This window comes from Hylobates moloch, unplaced genomic scaffold, assembly GCF_009828535.3.
Source record: "Hylobates moloch isolate HMO894 unplaced genomic scaffold, HMol_V3 SCAFFOLD_76, whole genome shotgun sequence".
NCBI classification, from domain to species: Eukaryota; Metazoa; Chordata; class Mammalia; order Primates; family Hylobatidae; genus Hylobates; species Hylobates moloch.
This window is the reverse complement of record NW_026652351.1, coordinates 66847-84450: the sequence shown is the minus strand read 5'-3', so window position 1 is coordinate 84450 and position 17604 is coordinate 66847. Positions and strand designations below refer to the sequence as shown.

At 56.6% G+C, this 17604-nt stretch overlaps 2 protein-coding genes across 5 annotated transcripts in view; one reads left to right on the top strand and one right to left on the bottom strand.

Moving 5' to 3' along the window:
* LOC116463890 (mucin-6) overlaps window positions 1-3329 on the top strand; it is a 25050-nt gene extending 21721 nt beyond the window's left edge. Inside the window, exons 33-35 of the mRNA XM_058434915.1 lie at window positions 5-1048; window positions 2773-2875; window positions 3152-3329. Coding sequence (XP_058290898.1) covers window positions 5-1048; window positions 2773-2875; window positions 3152-3329 — 1325 coding nt within the window. The remainder of the gene's footprint in view (window positions 1-4; window positions 1049-2772; window positions 2876-3151) is intronic.
* A 2528-nt stretch (window positions 3330-5857) lies between these two features.
* The window catches only part of LOC116463889 (AP-2 complex subunit alpha-2-like), a 53024-nt gene continuing 41277 nt past the window's right edge, over window positions 5858-17604 (bottom strand). For 3 of the 4 annotated variants that reach the window (XM_032147191.2, XM_032147192.2, XM_032147194.2), the window contains 8 exons: window positions 15971-16137; window positions 12734-12816; window positions 9911-10000; window positions 8387-8510; window positions 7250-7366; window positions 7068-7137; window positions 6849-6983; window positions 5858-6232 (listed from right to left, as the gene is read on the bottom strand). In XM_032147191.2, the coding sequence (XP_032003082.1) occupies window positions 6155-6232; window positions 6849-6983; window positions 7068-7137; window positions 7250-7366; window positions 8387-8510; window positions 9911-10000; window positions 12734-12816; window positions 15971-16137 (864 nt within the window). In that variant the 3' untranslated portion in view covers window positions 5858-6154. The other variant, XM_032147193.2, reaches the window with a different exon arrangement.

Genomic DNA, 17604 nt, shown 5'->3' with positions numbered 1-17604 from the left:
CCATCACACCCTCAGACCACACTTCCCACTCACATTCCACCTTTCTCCACCTCCTTGGTGACTCCAAGTACTCACACAGTCATCACCCCTACCCACGCACAGATGGCCACTTTCTCCTCCATCCCTTCAATGGCAACAGGCACCATCCCTCCACTGACAACATTCAAGGCCACAGGATCCACCCACCCAGCCCCACCAATGACAGTGACCACCAGTGGGACCAGCCAAGCCCACAGCTCATTCAACACAGCCACAGCCTCTTCTTCCTTCATATCCTCCTCGTCTCAGCTGCCTCAGAACTCTAGCTCAAGGCCACCGTCATCACCTATCACCACAGGACTCCCCCACATGAGTTCTGCAACCACTCTTGTTTCTACAACTAATCAGCTGTCCTCCTCATTTTCTCCCAGTCCTTCTGCCCCCTCTTCCGTTTCTTCTCATGTGCCCTCCTCCCACTCCTCTCCCCAGACTTCTTCTTCTTCTGCCGGCACATCTTCCTCTGTCGTGTCCACCCCTGTGCACTCCACAACCCTGAGCTCGGGCTCACACTCCTCATTGTTCACTCATCCCACAACTGCATCAGTGTCTGCATCTCCTCTTTTTCCTTCTTCTCCAGCTGCCTCTACTACCATTAGGGCCACTCTCCCCCACACTATCTCCTCTCCTTTCACTCTCTCTGCCCTACTCCCCATATCCACTCTTACCGTGTCTCCCACCCCATCCAGCCACATAGCCTCCAGCACCATTGCATTTCCGTCCACGCCCAGGACCACGGCCAGCACCCACACCGCCCCTGCCTTCTCCTCTCAGTCCACCACCTCGCGGTCCACTTCTCTCACCACCCGAGTTCCCACGTCAGGCTTTGTGTCACTCACCTCGGGGGTGACGGGTATCCCCAGCTCTCCAGTCACCAACCTTACCACCAGGCACCCTGGTCCCACCTCATTGCCTACCACGCGGTTCCTGACCAGCTCCCTCACTGCACATGGAAGCACCCCTGCTTCTGCCCCAGTATCTTCTCTCGGGACATCTACGCCCACCTCACCCGGTAAGTGACATCTCTGTGGCCCTCCTCCTGGCCTCACTTCTGTGCTCGTGACTCCCAGGCAGCCCCTGCCTCAGCTTACCCCTCATGGTCCTGTGATCCCAGGACCACACGCCTGTTCCCCGCCTTCCCTACACGCCTGCCAGGCCTTTCCCCTCTCCTCTCCTGGGCACCCTCTATGCCAACGCTGTCCTGGCCAAGCAAGTGCCTGGCCTCCCCGTTGGGCCTTCTTCCCCAGCTAACCTTGACCTTTCCCTGCACTGGCTCACTCATGCCCGGTCACTGCTGCACTCCTGGCCTCCCCTCAGAGTGATACCTGCCAAAAGCCTTCCCCGGCTGCCCCTTTGGGTGCTCAGAGGATGTCAGGGCTGGCCAGACCCCAGGGTTCAAGCAGCACAGCCCTTCCTCCAAGTGCAGAGAGAGACACAAAAGTCTGGCACAGCCCCTGCCTCGCCCCGAAGGACCTGTTGAAGGTGGAGCTGGACCTGGCAACCAGGGCACCTGCTCCTTGGTGCTCGTGACAATTCCTGTGAGCGAGTCCACTGCTCCCCAGGCCATGGGATGCCTGGGGACAGAGCACACCTCAGGCCTTGTCCATGCCCACCTCACCTCGCATTCCAGGGATGTCCCTCCCTTCCCTCCTGGGTGTTCCTCTCACAGCAACCACCCAGGGACTGGGTCCCTCGCATGCATCGACCTCCACCAGGCGGCAACGCCACAGATGGCTTCACAGTCTCTCACGTGGGTGGCAGCTCGTTGCTGCAGGCTGAGGGAATCTTGGTTTGGGTCCCTCCCTGAGACCAGGACTTGGGTGCAAACTGTAGCCAGGGAAGTGACCCCAAGAAGCAGAGGTGAGGGAGCAGGAACCAGCTGGGAGGGGAGGACAGCTGGGGACGGCAGGGCCTATGGAAGCACCCAGAGTCCTGACCCTCCCAGAGAAAGCCCTCTGCAGTGGGCAGCTAGGCTCCAGGCGACCTGTCTTCTCTGCAGCCAGAAAAAGAAGCTGGGCGCAGCCAGGGGAGGGCACACGGGCAGCAGAGTCCAGCCTTTACCCCAGGACTCCTTTTCTACTTTTAAACCCACGCTCCCCGGTGGCATTTTCTAATGCCGACGCTGCCACTGCCTGCATCGGTCCACCCTGCTCCGTGCTGCCTGCCACGTGCCCAGGCCTCTCGCTGAGGCTGTCTGTCTGGGCCTTCCATGCGGGCCCCCACCCGTCCCCTTCCAGGAGCCCAGACCACGGGGCCTGCTCCACTTCCCTCCTCCCCAGCTGGGGCACACAGAGCTCCCGCAACACCATCTGTCCCCCTCTGGGGTCACTGACACGGTGTCCCCGGCCCCCCTGCAGGTCCTGGGTCCGGCCAACCAGAGAAGCCCATGCCCACAGGTCGGTGTTGAGGCCTGGGGTTGGGCATCAGGGAAGCTGGGGCCCAAGGGTGGCTCACACAGGCCCAGGACTCAGTATGTGCTGAGTCCGCTGAGAAAATTCTCTACCTTGATGGACTCCAGCAGAGCGACTTTGAGGGGAAAAAACAAACTAGGATGCTGCTGGCCTTTGCCTTTGTGTATGGCTGAGGTCTGAACTCTGTGGGGCTCCACAAGGGGAGACCACACCTTGGGCAGTAGAGTCCAGAGATAGATGGGGACCCCGGTCTCTAGCCAGGGCTTCCCTCCCTCCTCGCTCCATGCCCACCCTGGACGTTGCTGACCGTCCACTTGGCCACCAGGGGTCTGCAGTGTGCGGGAGCAGCAGCAGGAGATCACGTTCAAGGGGTGCATGGCGAACGTGACGGTAACCCGCTGTGAGGGCACCTGCATTTCCGCCGCCAGGTGAGTCCACAGGTGGGAGGCCTGCCCCACGTCCAGCAAGGTGCTCACAATCCCACCCAGAGAGATGCCAGGGCAGGTTCACGCGCCCCACCCAGGCGCCTGCTGCCCCATCAGGTGAGCCACTCTGCGCTCCATCTGCCTAACACCGCCCTGGCACATGTGAGCCGGGAGCTCAGCGGGGAGGTCCAGGCCTCTGTAGAGCAGCTGCCCTGGGGAGGGAGGAGCCGTATGCCCCTGCAGCAGCCATGACCCTGCTCTATCTTGACTTCTCGGCAGCTTCAACGTCATCACCCAGCAGGTGGACGCCCGCTGCAGCTGCTGCCGCCCCCTCCACTCCTATGAGCAGCAGCTGGAGCTGCCCTGCCCAGACCCCAGCACGCCTGGCCGGCGGCTCGTACTCACCCTGGAGGTGTTCAGCCACTGCGTGTGCAGCTCTGTGGCCTGTGGAGACTAGCAGGGTCGCTGCCTGCTCTCCTGGGGCTGAAGGACTGCAGATGAGAGACAGGAAAACACCCACCAGCCCCCTTCCCGCCTGTGCCGGCAGCTGCTTTCCTGGTCACCAGGCCTGGCCCCCAAGTGCCCTGGGCCATGGCTCACCTGGGGCACCCGTGGGAGAGGGGCTGCCAAGCAGAGGCTCAGACCACCACACTCCTGCAGACCCTGAGCCAGCAGAGAGGGACTGAGGCGGGCAGTGGCCACGGACCCTGCCAGGCACACAGGGCACTCCCAACCACCCCTGCCCACCGTCCAACACCTCCCAGCCCCTGAACTTGGCCCCAGCCCTGCTGGGCCCAGAACCCTGCAGATAAGCCACAGAGCAGGCGCTCGACCACACCCATCAGGGGCGAGGAAGGCACAGAAACCTGTGCCGAGATGGGGGCAAGAGGCCCAGGCAGCCACCGGCACAGAGAAGAGGAGCTCCCCAGTCAGGGAGGGCAGAGGGTGGCAGCGAGGGCAGGACAGCCGCCCCCGCTCCCAGCCAGGCAGAAGGCCCCTGCCAGCACCACACCCATCCCCAGCAGCTTGTCCTTGGGAGAGGGCGTCACCCGGCCAGAGACTCCAAATAAACTGGTTCTTGTCAAGGCAGAGGCTGGTCCCTGAGCACTGCTTTTGCCTCTCCCCAGCCCCTTAGGCACCCGACCCACACCGGCACCCTGTGGGCCCCTGGGATCTGCAGTTGGGCAGGGCTGCCCCCAGCAGGGTCTGGGCTGGTAAGAGAAGCTGCCTCTGGCATTGGGCCCCTGCCTCCCTCCACTAGGACTGTTCCGTCTCTGGCAAAGCCCACCATCTTTCAGGGGCCACCCCCATCTGCCCGAGAGCCCCTTCTGCACCATCTGTGGTCGGATCAACTGGAGGATCCCCACGGGGCCTCCCGTTCCCCAGGAAGGAGCCCTGGGCTGCACCTCAACACGCTGTACAGCGGGGAGCCCTGAGGCCAGGCTGGAGGAGTTCCCACATGACCTGAGTCCCAAAAAGCTCCACCACACACCCAGAATCAAACTGGCAGAGCAAAGGGCAGGTCACTTTCTGATGCCTGCTGCCCGTGAGCCCACGTGCTGAAGGACAGGCCAGGGACCTTGGGGTCTGTGCCTCACACGGCCCCCAGGGAGCTATGAGTGTTAGGTGGGATGCTTTCCCCCCAAAGAAAGCGCATGATCCAGGGTACTGTTCTAGCCTTTATTTTTCTTTGACGAGGAGTGCCACACTGAGGGTCCCTCTGCAGCGCCGCACAGGGAAGCAGTGCCTCGGGGAGCAGCCTTTCCTCTGATGGCGGGAGGGGTCAAGGGATGCAGGAGATCCACGGCAGCACACGCGGCCTGCAGGTGCAGCACACGGGCAGAGCACTGCCCAGCAGCTGGAACATGAGAATGAGGGCCACACCACCCAGCTGCAGAACAAGCCCAGCACGGCATGTCACGACACCTGGCACCGCCAGACCCAGAATGGCCAGTGCGAGAGGCGCACGCCACTGACATGGCTATCCTGTGATCATAGCCCGACACGCCGGAAGGAGAGCCACAGACAACGTGGGATGCACACACTACAGGGGAGCTGTGGAGACCCTGATGGGTCCGTGAGCCCCTGCAGCTGCCCCAGGGACCCGCACAGCAGGCAGCTGAGGGCCAGGGTGAAAACCCTCAAGCACGTGTGGCCACCCACCCTCCCTGCCTGCACAGCATGTCAGGAAGCCAGAACCCGTGCTGGGTGTGTTTAGGACAAACAAGGCCACCATCCTGGGGACAGAGCGCAAGGCCCCAGCCTTGGCTCCTAGGCCAGCCCCACTCTCTCGCCTCTCAGGTGTCAGACGTGCAGCCTGGGTGCTGAGTCCAGATGACAGGTGAGACACAAGCCACAGGTGACACACAGCATGCGGCCAATGGCCCCCTCACTTCCTGATCACACAGAGGCTTCCCTCCTCCACAGCCCCTCCAGGGACGACTGGACGGGGCCGGTGGAAGGACTCAGGCCTGCACCGTGGCCTGGGGATGCCCACTCTGACAGGAAAGAGACGAGCACAGCTCTGAGTCTTGCGCCACCAGCCCACGCTTTACCCTGGAGTCCTGGGGGCCCCGCGGGGCTGGCAGGACGCTCCTCCCCTGGCTACACATCTAAGGCCTCGGCGACTGCAGGAGCATAATAGATGCCCTTCACAAACAGGAGCTGGGAAAGGAAAACAATTACATCCAGCCAGGACATGTGATTTTGCCAGAAGTCATTACAAATACAAATGTTTCTAAATTCTAGATTAAAATCCTGCCTGGGAAAACTGTCCATCTGGGACTGCAGCAAAACCAGGGGCAGCTGTGCTCCTCCCAAGGGCCCACGACGATGCCAGGTGTGCAGCTACCAGGACGGCCACACACCGAGGCTCAGCCCACACCACGCGCGGCAGCACTGCTGCTCCCAGAGGCTCCGAGGCGGGGTGGGCGGCAGCACAGGCCATCTCAGTGACACTCCCACAAACGCCACGTTCACGCCAACTTCTAATTTCCCTTTAATTTGTAGATTTAACCACAGAACTGTCTCGATTTTTATAAAAACTGATCCCAAGATCCACCTTCTGCCGTGGCTGCCGCAGTCCAGGCTGAGCTTTTCCTCCTGAGCCACACACGTGTGTTCCTGTCCAGCCCAAAGGGAGAGGTCTGGGGCAGCGGGGCGGGGAGGCGCCTTGTGCTGTGGCACTGGACACAGGGTGCTCATCTGCAGGATGGCCACGAAGACAAACGGCACAGACGAAGACAACGCAAGACACACGAGCCTGGTCTTCCATCCTCATGACTAAAACTGCGCTGAGAGCAATTCACATAATCTCTGAGAAACGGCTTCCTTACTCGTCCGCAGCGTGAGCCGGTACATCTGAAACAGAGGGCACAGCGGGTCAGCGGGCATGCCGAGGCCCACACAGCCCTTGGGCCCAGGACCCGCCATGCAGAACCCTGTGGGCCATGCCCAGGGAGGAGGCATCCACAGCTCGGCAGAGGCCTGAGCACCACACACACGGTCAGCATGAAAACAGGGCTGACATGGGAGCGCCTGGCGCCTCGTACGTAGCTGGCGGGAGTGCGAAGTGGCACGGCCACCTGGAGAAGCTGTGGGACGGCTTCTTGCAGCACTAACCATGCACAAGCCCTGGGCAGCAACAGCACTCCTGGGTGCCACCTGAGTGAAACGGAGACAGGTGTCCATCGACAGAACGGGACGTGGTGAGAAGGAACAACGCGGTGACAGAGAGGAACAGCTGGGAGAGCCACCGCCCAGGGCCAAGCTGCTCCATGGTGGGACGATGATCCACAGCGGCCAGCTGTGGGGAGGCTGGGATGCAACCACGTATTGACAGGGTGGTGGTTAAACGGGCACACGACATTGGTCAAAACTGACTAAACTGCACTAAAGAGCTACACATCTCACCATGGACATTGTGCCAGAATAAAAAGCAACTCAAGTGTGTTCAGCCATTTCCTGAGGGCCTGACCTGGGCTTGCAGGTTCGGCTCCAGGCGCAGCAGGCATCCGATCTGGGTGGTTTTCGTGTGGATGATTCCAGCTCCCACAAAATTTGCAGGATTAGGATCAACTTCTTCAAGAAGTGCAGAACCAAATCCAATGATCTGTCCAAAGAAACAGGACAATGAGGACCCTGCGCGGGGTCGCGGGCAGCGTGTCCCCCGGGGCCGTCCCTCCAGACGTGCTACCTTGGCTTTGGTGACTTCTGTGTCCATTGGGTGCTTTGCTTTGAAGATGTTCTGCACTTCCTGCTGTGGACTGTGAGAAACAGCAAAGGCGAGTGTTCTCAGCCAGGCCAGAGACCAAAGCCCACCTTTTCAAATAAGCCCCGTCCCCACCCCCCACCCCTACAGGACAACAGGTTTCTCACTTGCTCAACTGCTTCCAACGTTGAAAGAAATCCTGAGACGCCATTTCTGTCGGCTGGAAGAATTTGTTGAGAGTGATGGGCAGCTGCACAGACACGTTCTGGAAGGTGCCCCCATACCTGCCAGCAGCAGCAGCAGAAAGAGACAGTCAGCTCCTCCTTCGAGAGCCCCCGGGGCCAGGAAAGAGCTGAGGGACAGTCAGCTCCTCCTCTGAGGGCCCCAGGGACCGGGAAAGAGCCGGGAGTGAGAAGCGTCCCCACCTACTGCCACCCACCAGAGCGGGGCGGGGGGGCCGAGCCTTGAGTCCCCACGGATCACGTGTGGCTCAGTGTCCAGTGTCACCCACAGACAGGAGGACAGGCCAGGGCCGCATACACAGGCAGGATGTCCCTGTGCCTCACTTCTCCCCATTCATCTGTTTCCCAGAACTCCAAGTCTGTGCAAATAGTGTGATGTTTTCTCTTTAAAAAGGCAAAGGCATTTGCACAAAGAATGAAACAAAAATTTGCCCGTCTACGTCCCCGAATTCTACAGTACACAATCTTAAGTTCTCTATATTTTTAATGTTAGAAAGTGTGCTTTTCTCAACATTCCTAACCTTGCAGACACCCAGCAGGGGACGGGCTGACTGTGTACACGCTATTTGTAGTCACTGAAAAGTGAGAGTAATGAACAGTCGCAGCAGGAAAATCCTACGCTTTTAAAAAAATAAGCAAAGTGGTATGATCTGAGCTCAACTGAGCAAAAAACGCACCCCCCAGGCCAGGGTCTGAAGGAAACCAGCCACCTTCACCCCACAGCTGTCGTCTGGTACCAAGCCGGGCAGGTGGCGCGGGGGCCCTGGCTGTCTGCCACCCCATAAGGTGGGCCTCACGGTGCCCAGAAAGACCCTAGCAAGGCCCCATGTGGGAGCTGCCACCTGCCATCCAGGAGCCCAGGGCTTCGCCTCCCCTTGTTTCCTGAGCTCTGCAGAGCTGGGGGCAGCAACAGCTCAGGCCGCACCCTTGCACTGTGAGCACCCGCATGCCCTGGGTCCCCTCAGGAAGGACATGGAGGCACAGTCATGGGGCCCAGGAGCCCAGGCACACAGCTCAGGCGCCCACACACTCCTTGGCCTGGGGCGCACAGATGGCTCCTACCTGAACTGAATGTTGAGGACTGGCGCCTCCATGAAGTCGGACACGCACTCTATGTTGACCACCTGCTGCACCTGCGCGCCCCCCTCCACAGTCGGGTCCACGGGCTTGGTCTGCAGGTTCAGGTGTGCGTGCGTTAAGGAATCCAGCTGAGCAAGCCCCAGTGGCAGAAGCAGCAGCAGGCCAGGCTAGAGCCCCAGCAGGACCCGTGGAGGCAAGCACACTCACCACGCTCCAGGACCACCAGTTACGGGTCAAGGGGCAGCCACACCACCCGGCCCTGCCCCTCCACCCGGACAATCCTCAAAACACTGTCTGCTTCTTACGCTTCCAAAATGGCTCCTCCATTTTAAAAAGTCACTTAGATTATATACTACTTGTCTGTTTTCACTCTGAGCCTCGGCTCTGGTTCTTACACACACAATTTTTGTCACCGTTAGCAGAAGCTGGTGCTTAGTAGGGCAGGAAAACTTTTAAGAATCCCGGGAATAGCAGGCTCCTGAAACAGCGAGATGCAGAAAAGAGCCTGCCCTGCTGTGACCAGGGTTGTTTTCATGCTGGAAAACAAGAGTTTGCCTACAGCCTCTCCTGAAGAAACAGTGACAGCAGCAAAGCTGGGTCCAGGAGGCAGCAGGGTGCAGGCCTCTCCTTCCCTCTGGGTCGTGTGCCACCGGCCACTCAGCTGCTGGGCTCGCTGCTGCCTCGAGCCAAGTGGACCCCAAGGGAGGGAACCCTAAAGGGGCGCAGTAGGAGTCAGAGCTTCCACTCCGGATCCCAAACAAAGTCTTTAATACACATGATCCTACATGTGTATTTTTAATGACTGCTTTGAAACAGTTAGCTTGAACAGTCTGCATTAAAACACGTTCAAGTTAAAATGAACACAGACCAGCCAGTGGCAAGGAGGAAGTTGCTTCACTCAGGTCACTGACCATAAATCCCCAGGTGTCACCGTCTCTGATCAAGCTGAGGTCTTCACGCTAACTCTATTTGGCGGGCCTATCCTTAGAGGAAGAGACGTTAGCGTCTCCCTCTTTTAGCTGGGGAAGTTCTAGTAACACTTCTGGCATTACGAAGGGAAAATCTTCAGTCTAAAAGCTCTACCAGAAGCACACACAAGCTCGGCTGGGGTGCGCACCGTGCTCCAGTCCCCACCAGCGCCTCCCACACTCTGCAAGCAGCAGCTCTGTGAGGCTTCGGAGAGGAGGGATTTAAAGATAATGTCACAGGAGAGTAAGACCAGCTGAAAAACAAAGGGACTCAAACTAGCCAAATGGAAGGGGAGGAGGCATACGCATAGTATTTTTAGATGCATTCTCAAAAGTTGACTCTCCGATATGGAAGATTGCCTGTTTTCTTCTTGCTGCCCAATACCATAGGCAGATTATGAGTGCCTGATTTTCATATAGCATCTGGAATTATCTTGCTATTTTAACAAAATAAGAAAACCAAAAAACTTCCTCAAAGGCCTCCTCTAAGCCCCACATTATGCTGTCTGTGGGCATGGGGCAATAAAGCCAAGGATATTAGGCTGAAGGTCGTCTGAACAGATTAGTGTCGGGGTGAAGTTTAGGAACTGCGTGGAGGTCTTATTACCATAAAAGATAAACATCCGACCTAAAAGGAAACAAAAACAATTTTTTCACACACATCATTTCACACTTACCCTGAATATTTACCCTGAAAAACAAGAGCCCCCCACAATCTTCAGCTGAATTTAAGTTCACTGTTGTGATGTATGACTGTTGTTAAAATTAAGAACACATTTTTTCCAGTTTTAGAACGAGCACACCAGTGTTGGAAACGGGGGCCGGGTATCTCCTCCACGCAGAGGTAACTTCCGCCCTCCAGCACCCTCCTCCCTCAGCCCCTCCTGTGCACCCACACAGGATGGATGAGATCACACGCGTACGCACCGGGAAGGGCCCACAGAACGCCCCGTCTGCAAGCTGGGCTCCAGCTGGAGGGGCCTGCCAAGCATCTTTTCCAGGGACGCCACAATCACACAAGCCTCTGCCGGCCCCGCCCCATGACTGCAACACGCAAACACATGCACCGGCCCCGGCTGCCTCCTGTCAGGGGACCCGGCTGGGCATCCGTCCGGCACAGCACCGGTGTTGCACACTAGCCCTCACTGCAGCGGCTCATCCACGGCACAGGTGCATATTTAGGATGTGTCACTGTTTTTATTTATATCACAATAAAAAATCTTTGTGAACATTTGTATACCCCTTGAATTCAGAAAGGAAATCTCAAATGTTTTGAAGAGTAAACAGTTTAGCATCACTCCTCCCACAATTTAAAAACCCAAAACCAACACCTAGTGAAGCCATCATGGCCCAACACCTAGTGAAGCCATCATGGCCCAGAGCTTAAAAACGTAAACCAGGACTAAAAGCACCATCTGTTTTCAATGCAGCATTTCCCACAAGAATGACTCTGACAACCCTCACTTTTCTAACAGATCCCTGGCGGGCAGGGGACTAATTCTCTTTTTTCACACTCTTCCCGTGTTTTTCACAGACGAGAGACAGAGCAGTCCTCAGGAGGCTCAAGGCAGGCGCTGAGAGGAGGCAGGTCCACAGCCAGGGCCCCTGCAGCCACAGGGTTCTGTGCACAGCATTTTTTTACACTCAAAGGCGTTTTTATGTCCTTCTTCTAAATTGTGGTAAAATACACTAACATTCACCTTCCTAGCCATATTTAGGTGTACACAAGGGCACAGGAAGTACATCCACACTGTGCAGCTGCTGCCACCACCATCTCCAGAACGTTCTCATCTTCCCAAACGGAACTCTGTCCCCATTAAACACCAACTCCCCATCCCCCTGGCCTAGGCCCTGGCATCCCCCAGCTACGTTCTGTCTCTACGGAGTCACTGCTCTAGGGACCGCATGAGTGGAGCCACACAGGATTTGTCCATGTGTCTGGCCCATGTCACTGAGCACCATGTCCTCGAGGTGCATCCGTGCTGCTTTATGCATCAGAATTTCATTCCTTTCTGCTGTTTGATGGCTGAATAATATTCCACTGCATCGACAGACCACATTTTGTTTATCGAGTCATCCACCGATGAACATCTGGGCTGTTTCCAACTTTCAGTGATTGTGAATAATGCTGCTATGGACATGGGTAGACAGGTACCTCTTTAAGACCCAGCTTTCAATTCTCTGGGGTCTGTGCCCAGATGTGGAACTGCTGGGTCACAGAATAATTCCATCTTCTTTTGTGTTTTGAGGAACTTCCCACAGTACCTGCACTACTGTACATTCCCACCAGTGGCGCACAAGGCTCCAACGTCACCACGCCCTGCAGACACTCCTTTTCCTTTTTGGTTTGTTTTGATGTATGCATTATTTATGAATGAATGAATGAATGAACAAATGACGGGGTCTCGCTCTGTTGCCCAGGCTGCAGTGCAGTGGCAAGATCTCAGCTCACTACAGCCTCAAATACCTGGGCTCAAGCAATCCTCCCACCTCTGCCTCCCAAGTAGCTGGGACCACAGGTGTACACCACCACGTCTAGCTAATTTTTGTATTTTTTGTAGAGATGGGGTCTCACAATGTTGTGCAGGCTGGTCTCAAACACCTGGGCTCAAGTGATCCTCCCACCTCAGCCTCCCAAAGTGCTGGAATTACAAGCCTAAGTCACCAGGCCACCAGGCCAGTCTGTTTATTTATTTATTTACAGAGTCTCTTTCTGTTGCCCAGGCTGGAGTGCAGTGGCATGATCTCGGCTCACTGCAACCTCCGCCTCCCAGGTTCAGGTGATTCTCCTGCCTCAGCCTCTCGTGTAGCTGGAACTACAGGCACGCACCACTATACCTAGCTAATTTTTGTATTTTTATTAGAGACAGGGTTTCGCCATGTTAGCCAGGCCGGTCTCAAACTCCTGGCCTCAAGTGATCCGCCTGCCTCGGCCTCCCAACATGCTGAGGTTACAAGCGTGAGCCACTGCACAGGCTACCTGTTTGTTTTAGAACAGCTGTCCTGGCGGGGTGAGGTGGTATCTCACTGTGGTTTTGATTGGCATTTCCCTCATGACTTTGTCCATCTTTTCAGGTGCTTATTGAGCATTCCTGTATTTTCCCTGGAGAATGTCTTTTCAACAACTCTGCCCCCACCCCCGCCTCCCCGCCACCCCCTCTGGTTGTAGAGATGGGGTCTTGATGTGTTGCCCAGGCTGTTCTTTTGCCCATTTTTTAATTGAGCTGCTTTCTTACTGAGTTATGGGAGTTCTTTTTATATTCCGGATATCTATCCCTTATAAGTATATGATTTGCAAATATTTTCTCTTAATTTCCCATATTTCTAAGAGACGGTTTCATTAAGTAATTAAAACACATACCTAAATTCTGCCGAAATTCAGACTTAAGTCCAATTTGAAGCAGCTGGTTTTCAAACAACACACCATTGTTTTTACAAACAAACCTAGGGGAAAAGGGACAGTGTATGTGTCACTCAGAGCCACCTGCAGAAAACACAAGGGTTTGTTGTGGAAAAAAACTCATAGCACGAGGAGGCCACAAAAACCTCTATGGGACACAAGGGAAGAAAAACGTGGAAAACTATTCCAAGGACTTTCCTAACAGCCACTGGAGGAGGATGGTGGGCAGGGCGCAGGGACGCGGACACAGCCCCGGTGAGACCTGTGAGGTTGGTTGGTGCAGCTGCTTTTCAGGAACGTGCTGGTCCACATGTAATGGCCTCTCACGGCCCCAGACAGGACACGGGCGTGAAGGCATGCACACAGCTTCTGGCCACACCACAGACTCCATCCAACACGGGTGCAGAGCTTCCACCCAGTGAGGGCCTCGCCATCAGAGCCTGGCTGCTCCCCGCTGATGCATATGCACGCACAGGCACCCAGCCATCCACCCACCAGCAGCACAGCCCTGCAGGGCCCTGGGTGCCCCCATCTCCCCTCTGACCTCTCCTCTCACCCCATGCATGGTTAGTGTCTACACTGCACAGGGAGCCCAGGGTTGTGCTCACCACAGGGCACCTATCTACACTACACAGAATTAGGGGAAAATAAAATAGCGTTGGTTAGCTTTCATTTGTGTTTCTCTCAGGAGAGCTTCACTTCTCTCAGAAGTGACCTCCTCTAGGAAACTGTAACTCCACAGTGACCTGGATCCAAAAAAGAGGAGACGGAGGCGGGGCAGTGGCACAGGGCTCCTGGGTGAACCCAGCACAGAGATGGATGTGGCACTGATTCAGACCACAGGGTAGGGAGGCAGGAGGTCATGGCGCCGCCCCGTCCCCCCAACCCACCCCAGTGCCTAAGAAGCAAATGCTGCATGGCAGCAGCCTAATTCTGAAATCTCCACCTCCACCTGCGCTGACGTTGAGATCAAGGTCAGCCACTCCTACGCTCACCCAGTCTCCACTAACTGCACCACAGCTGCCACCCTGGAAGGTCTGAGTGCTGCCGACCTGAAGATCAGCTCATTGGCATCCTGCCCTATGAAGACCAGGCCAGGAAGACAGAGGAAGCAGCGACAGATGGCAAGGGGCAGTGATGGGCGGCCCTTGGTTCGCTCTTGGGGCCGAGAGGGCGCTGCTTGCCACACAGTGTCCCACTCCAGCCTGCCGTGGCCACGAGAGCCGCTGAGGCAGCAGTCCCTGCACACACCTCTGGAGGCCACAGCCACCCCCTGCACAGCCCGGCAGGCTGCTGGTCCGGCTCCAGCCACGTGAAGCTTCAAAAAGTCAAGTGTGGTCTAACCAACACATAACACAGGACAGTCATCCACAACACAGCCTGGAACATGTCTACTGGGCTTCACCCGGGACTGCTCACAGCAGGCGGCTAACAAAGCAGAGGTCACTTAACAGGAGGAGCCGGCCGAAGGGGAGGTCCACGTGCTCACTGCGCCCCGGGGTCACTGCTCCGCCCACAGCCAGCGGGCACTCCACACGAGAGGCCATGGAGTTTACACTCGTGGTTTGGACTAAGCCACTTTAAAGTGAAATCTGTCAAGGACACGGGAGGGGCTCTGACTGATCACCCATGACGTGACAGAGAGGCCCTTGTGGTCAGTGTCTCTGCTTGGTTCTTGCTTTTTAAAGGGTCATCTCAACTACAACCTGGCCTGGAGGAATCTTTGGGGAAAATGCAAACCACTCTGCAAGGCCATGAGAATGCAGCCGCCCCGTCCTGTGAGCCGTGTGCCAGCAGCCACCGCAGCCGGCTCGCCCTGAGGCACTCTGTGCCTCCATCCTACACCAAACACACGCAGACACCTGATGATCCTCTGTAGCCAGATCAAAGCCAAGACGGCCACATGCACAAGAGCCCCGAGGCCCGGCCAGCTGGAGACAGCGCCACCCGATGTGAGGCGTGCACAAGGGCCATGTGCAGCTCCCAGCACAGCCGTATGGAGACAGGGCAGGCAGCGCCCAGCAGGGAAGGGCCACGGCTGCCACGGACTGCCCAGCCCCTTGTCCCTTCCTGCCACCGAGACACTGAGGAGCAGCCACCACCAGAGCCCTGCAACCTGGATTCTCCATCACAAACACAGCGACTCTAAGAGCAGTAAGACTGTTTTCAGCCCAAGTGGCGACCTGCACCAAACACCACACCAGCCTGCTTCTCCTAAGTCCTTTTCCAACACATAATAGGAAACAGAACGCACATGCAACGTGAATACAAAGAACTGAAAAACATTTAAAAACACCAGAACTCCATTACAGTCTTCAAAACGGGGGGCCAAAAGGCCACTCCTCAAAGGCTCTCTAACCTCCATCTGGGACAGAAACCGGCACCTGCGCTCCCACCCCATAGGGCAGCAGGGGAGGGGCGTCAACTCCGGGAAAGGGGGCACCTCAGACCTCCAGCCAGACATGAAAACAAGCAGACGGCTGAGAGCAGCCAGTAAGGGGAATGCACAGCTGATGAGCCCAGCAGAGAGGGCCGGGGAGAGCACGTGCCGGGAAAGTGGTCAGCACCGGCGATGTGAAGACCACGGAGACACAGGCAGAGACCACTGCACATGGGGAGCCGGGAGGTGCCCAGGCACCGACAGAAATTAGAGCAGGACAAGCAGCAAACACAGGCTGCCCTCGGGGGGAACCACAGGGTGGAGGCCGAAGGCGTGAGCAGGGTGGGCCTCACGGAAGGACTTGGCAAGTGAGCAACTCAAGGACAAGAGACCCGGCCTCCAGGCCAGACACAGACAAAACGGCTTAAGTCAAAGAGTGAAAAGCAGCCCAACTAGACAGGAAAGAGGCGAAGAGAGAAGACGTGTAGCTACAAAGAGTGTTTATCAAACAGCAGCTGAAACATGATCAGACATCGCCGTGCAGACGGGACACAACCACCGCCCAGACCGTGTGCTTCTTCCACGTCCTCCTCTTCCTCCTGAGAGTAACGAACACTGCAGTCCATATAAATCAAGGTTGTGAGGGGAGTTACACAGCAAACCCACCCACAACACAGCAGCTCCCGCTGTCTCCCCCAAGCAGTAATCTGGGAGGTAAACTCCCCTGCCCACCTCTGTCCAGCTGGCCGCGGCCACACCGGAAGTCAGGGGGCACGGCAGCCCCGTGCCTGTCTGCAGGACTCAGGAAACCTGACTACCTGGCAAAGTTGTCTTCGGAGCCAGGAGCGAGAGGCGCGACCACAGAGGCCGAGTCTGAGAACACGTCCACGAGCAGCCCGCCGCCGCCAGAGGAGGGTGGGGGGCCCGCGGGGGCAGGGGGGGCGGCCCCGAGACCCAGCAGGTCTGCCGACGGAGAAGGCGTAGACTGGAAGAGAAGGAAGGAGAGCATCAGCAGAGAGCCTCCCTGGCCTGGCCGACCCCAGACAGCTCACGCCTGCACGTCCTCCCCCATGGCACCCCCTTGGCATCCATGCACTCCCAGTGGCTGGGGCAGGCGGCACACAGCTCAGTGAGTGACCAGCGAGTGAGGGCTACAGCCATTTCCTGAGTATATCCCAGACTCCAGCCTAAAGATAACTGCACTTAAAACATCAGTCAATTTCACTAAGACACCCTACATTTTTTCACAAATGCTATTTGAATGAAAAAAATTCTCAAAAAAATTTGCCATGAAGGACATTAAGGCCAGGTGCGGTGGCTCACGCCTGTAATCCCAGCACTTTGGGAGGCCGAGACGGGCGGATCACAAGGTCAGGAGATCGAGACCATCCTGGCTAACATGGTGAAACCCCGTCTCTACTAAAAAATACAAAACAAATTAGTCAGGTGTGGTGGTGGGCGCCTGTAGTCCCAGCTACTGGGGAGGCTGAGGCAGGAGAATGGCGTGAACCCAGGAGGCGGAGCTTGCAGTGAGCTGAGATCGTGCCGCTGCACTCCAGCCCAGGCGACAGAGCGAGACTGTCTCCAAAAAAAAAAAAAAAGAAAGATCATGCATGTTACTGCCAACTGTCCAATAAGAAAGTAAGCTTCCGAAGATGAAAAGGCAAGTAACCTACTCAGGTGCATTATTAATCATTAAATTATTACTAAATCATTATTAATCATTAAAAGTCTACAGAACAGATACTTTAAAAAAATAATTGCTTTTTGGCTGGGCATGGTGCCCCACACCTGTAATCCCAGCACTTTGGAAGGTTGAGGCAGAAAGACTGCTTGAGCCCAGGAGTTTAAAACTAGCCTGGACAACATAGCAAGACACTGTCTCGGTTTCTGTTTTTTTGAGAAAGTCTCACTCTATTGCCCAGGCTGGAGTGCAATGGTGCGGGCTCACTGCAACCTCCACCTCAAGCGATTCTCCTGCCTCAGCCTCTCAAGTAGCTGGGATTACAGGTGGCCGCCATCATGCCCGGTTAATTTTTGTATTTTTAGTAGAGACGGGGTTTCGCCATGTTGGCCAGGTTGGTCTCGAACTCCTGACCTCAGGTGATCCGTCCACCTTGGCTTCCCAAAGTACTGGGATTACAGGCATGAGCCACCGCACCCAGCCCCAGTAATTGCTCTTTGATCCTGGGCAAAGGCACAAGGAAAGAGAGCCTATGATCTCATGATTAAACTCTCACAACAGGGCACAAGCAGCAGCTCAGTCCATCGCATGCTCACCCATCCAACAGGGCAGCAGGCTCCCCAGCAAGGCCCCGGCAGCCTGACTTCAGGAGCTCAGACCTGCTCTGGGCTCCATGGGTCCTGCCCCGAAGCAGCCTGTGCATTTTGGGACTCAGGTGCTCCCTATAAAAAGGACCCCCGGCCGGGCACGGCGGCTCACACCTGTGAT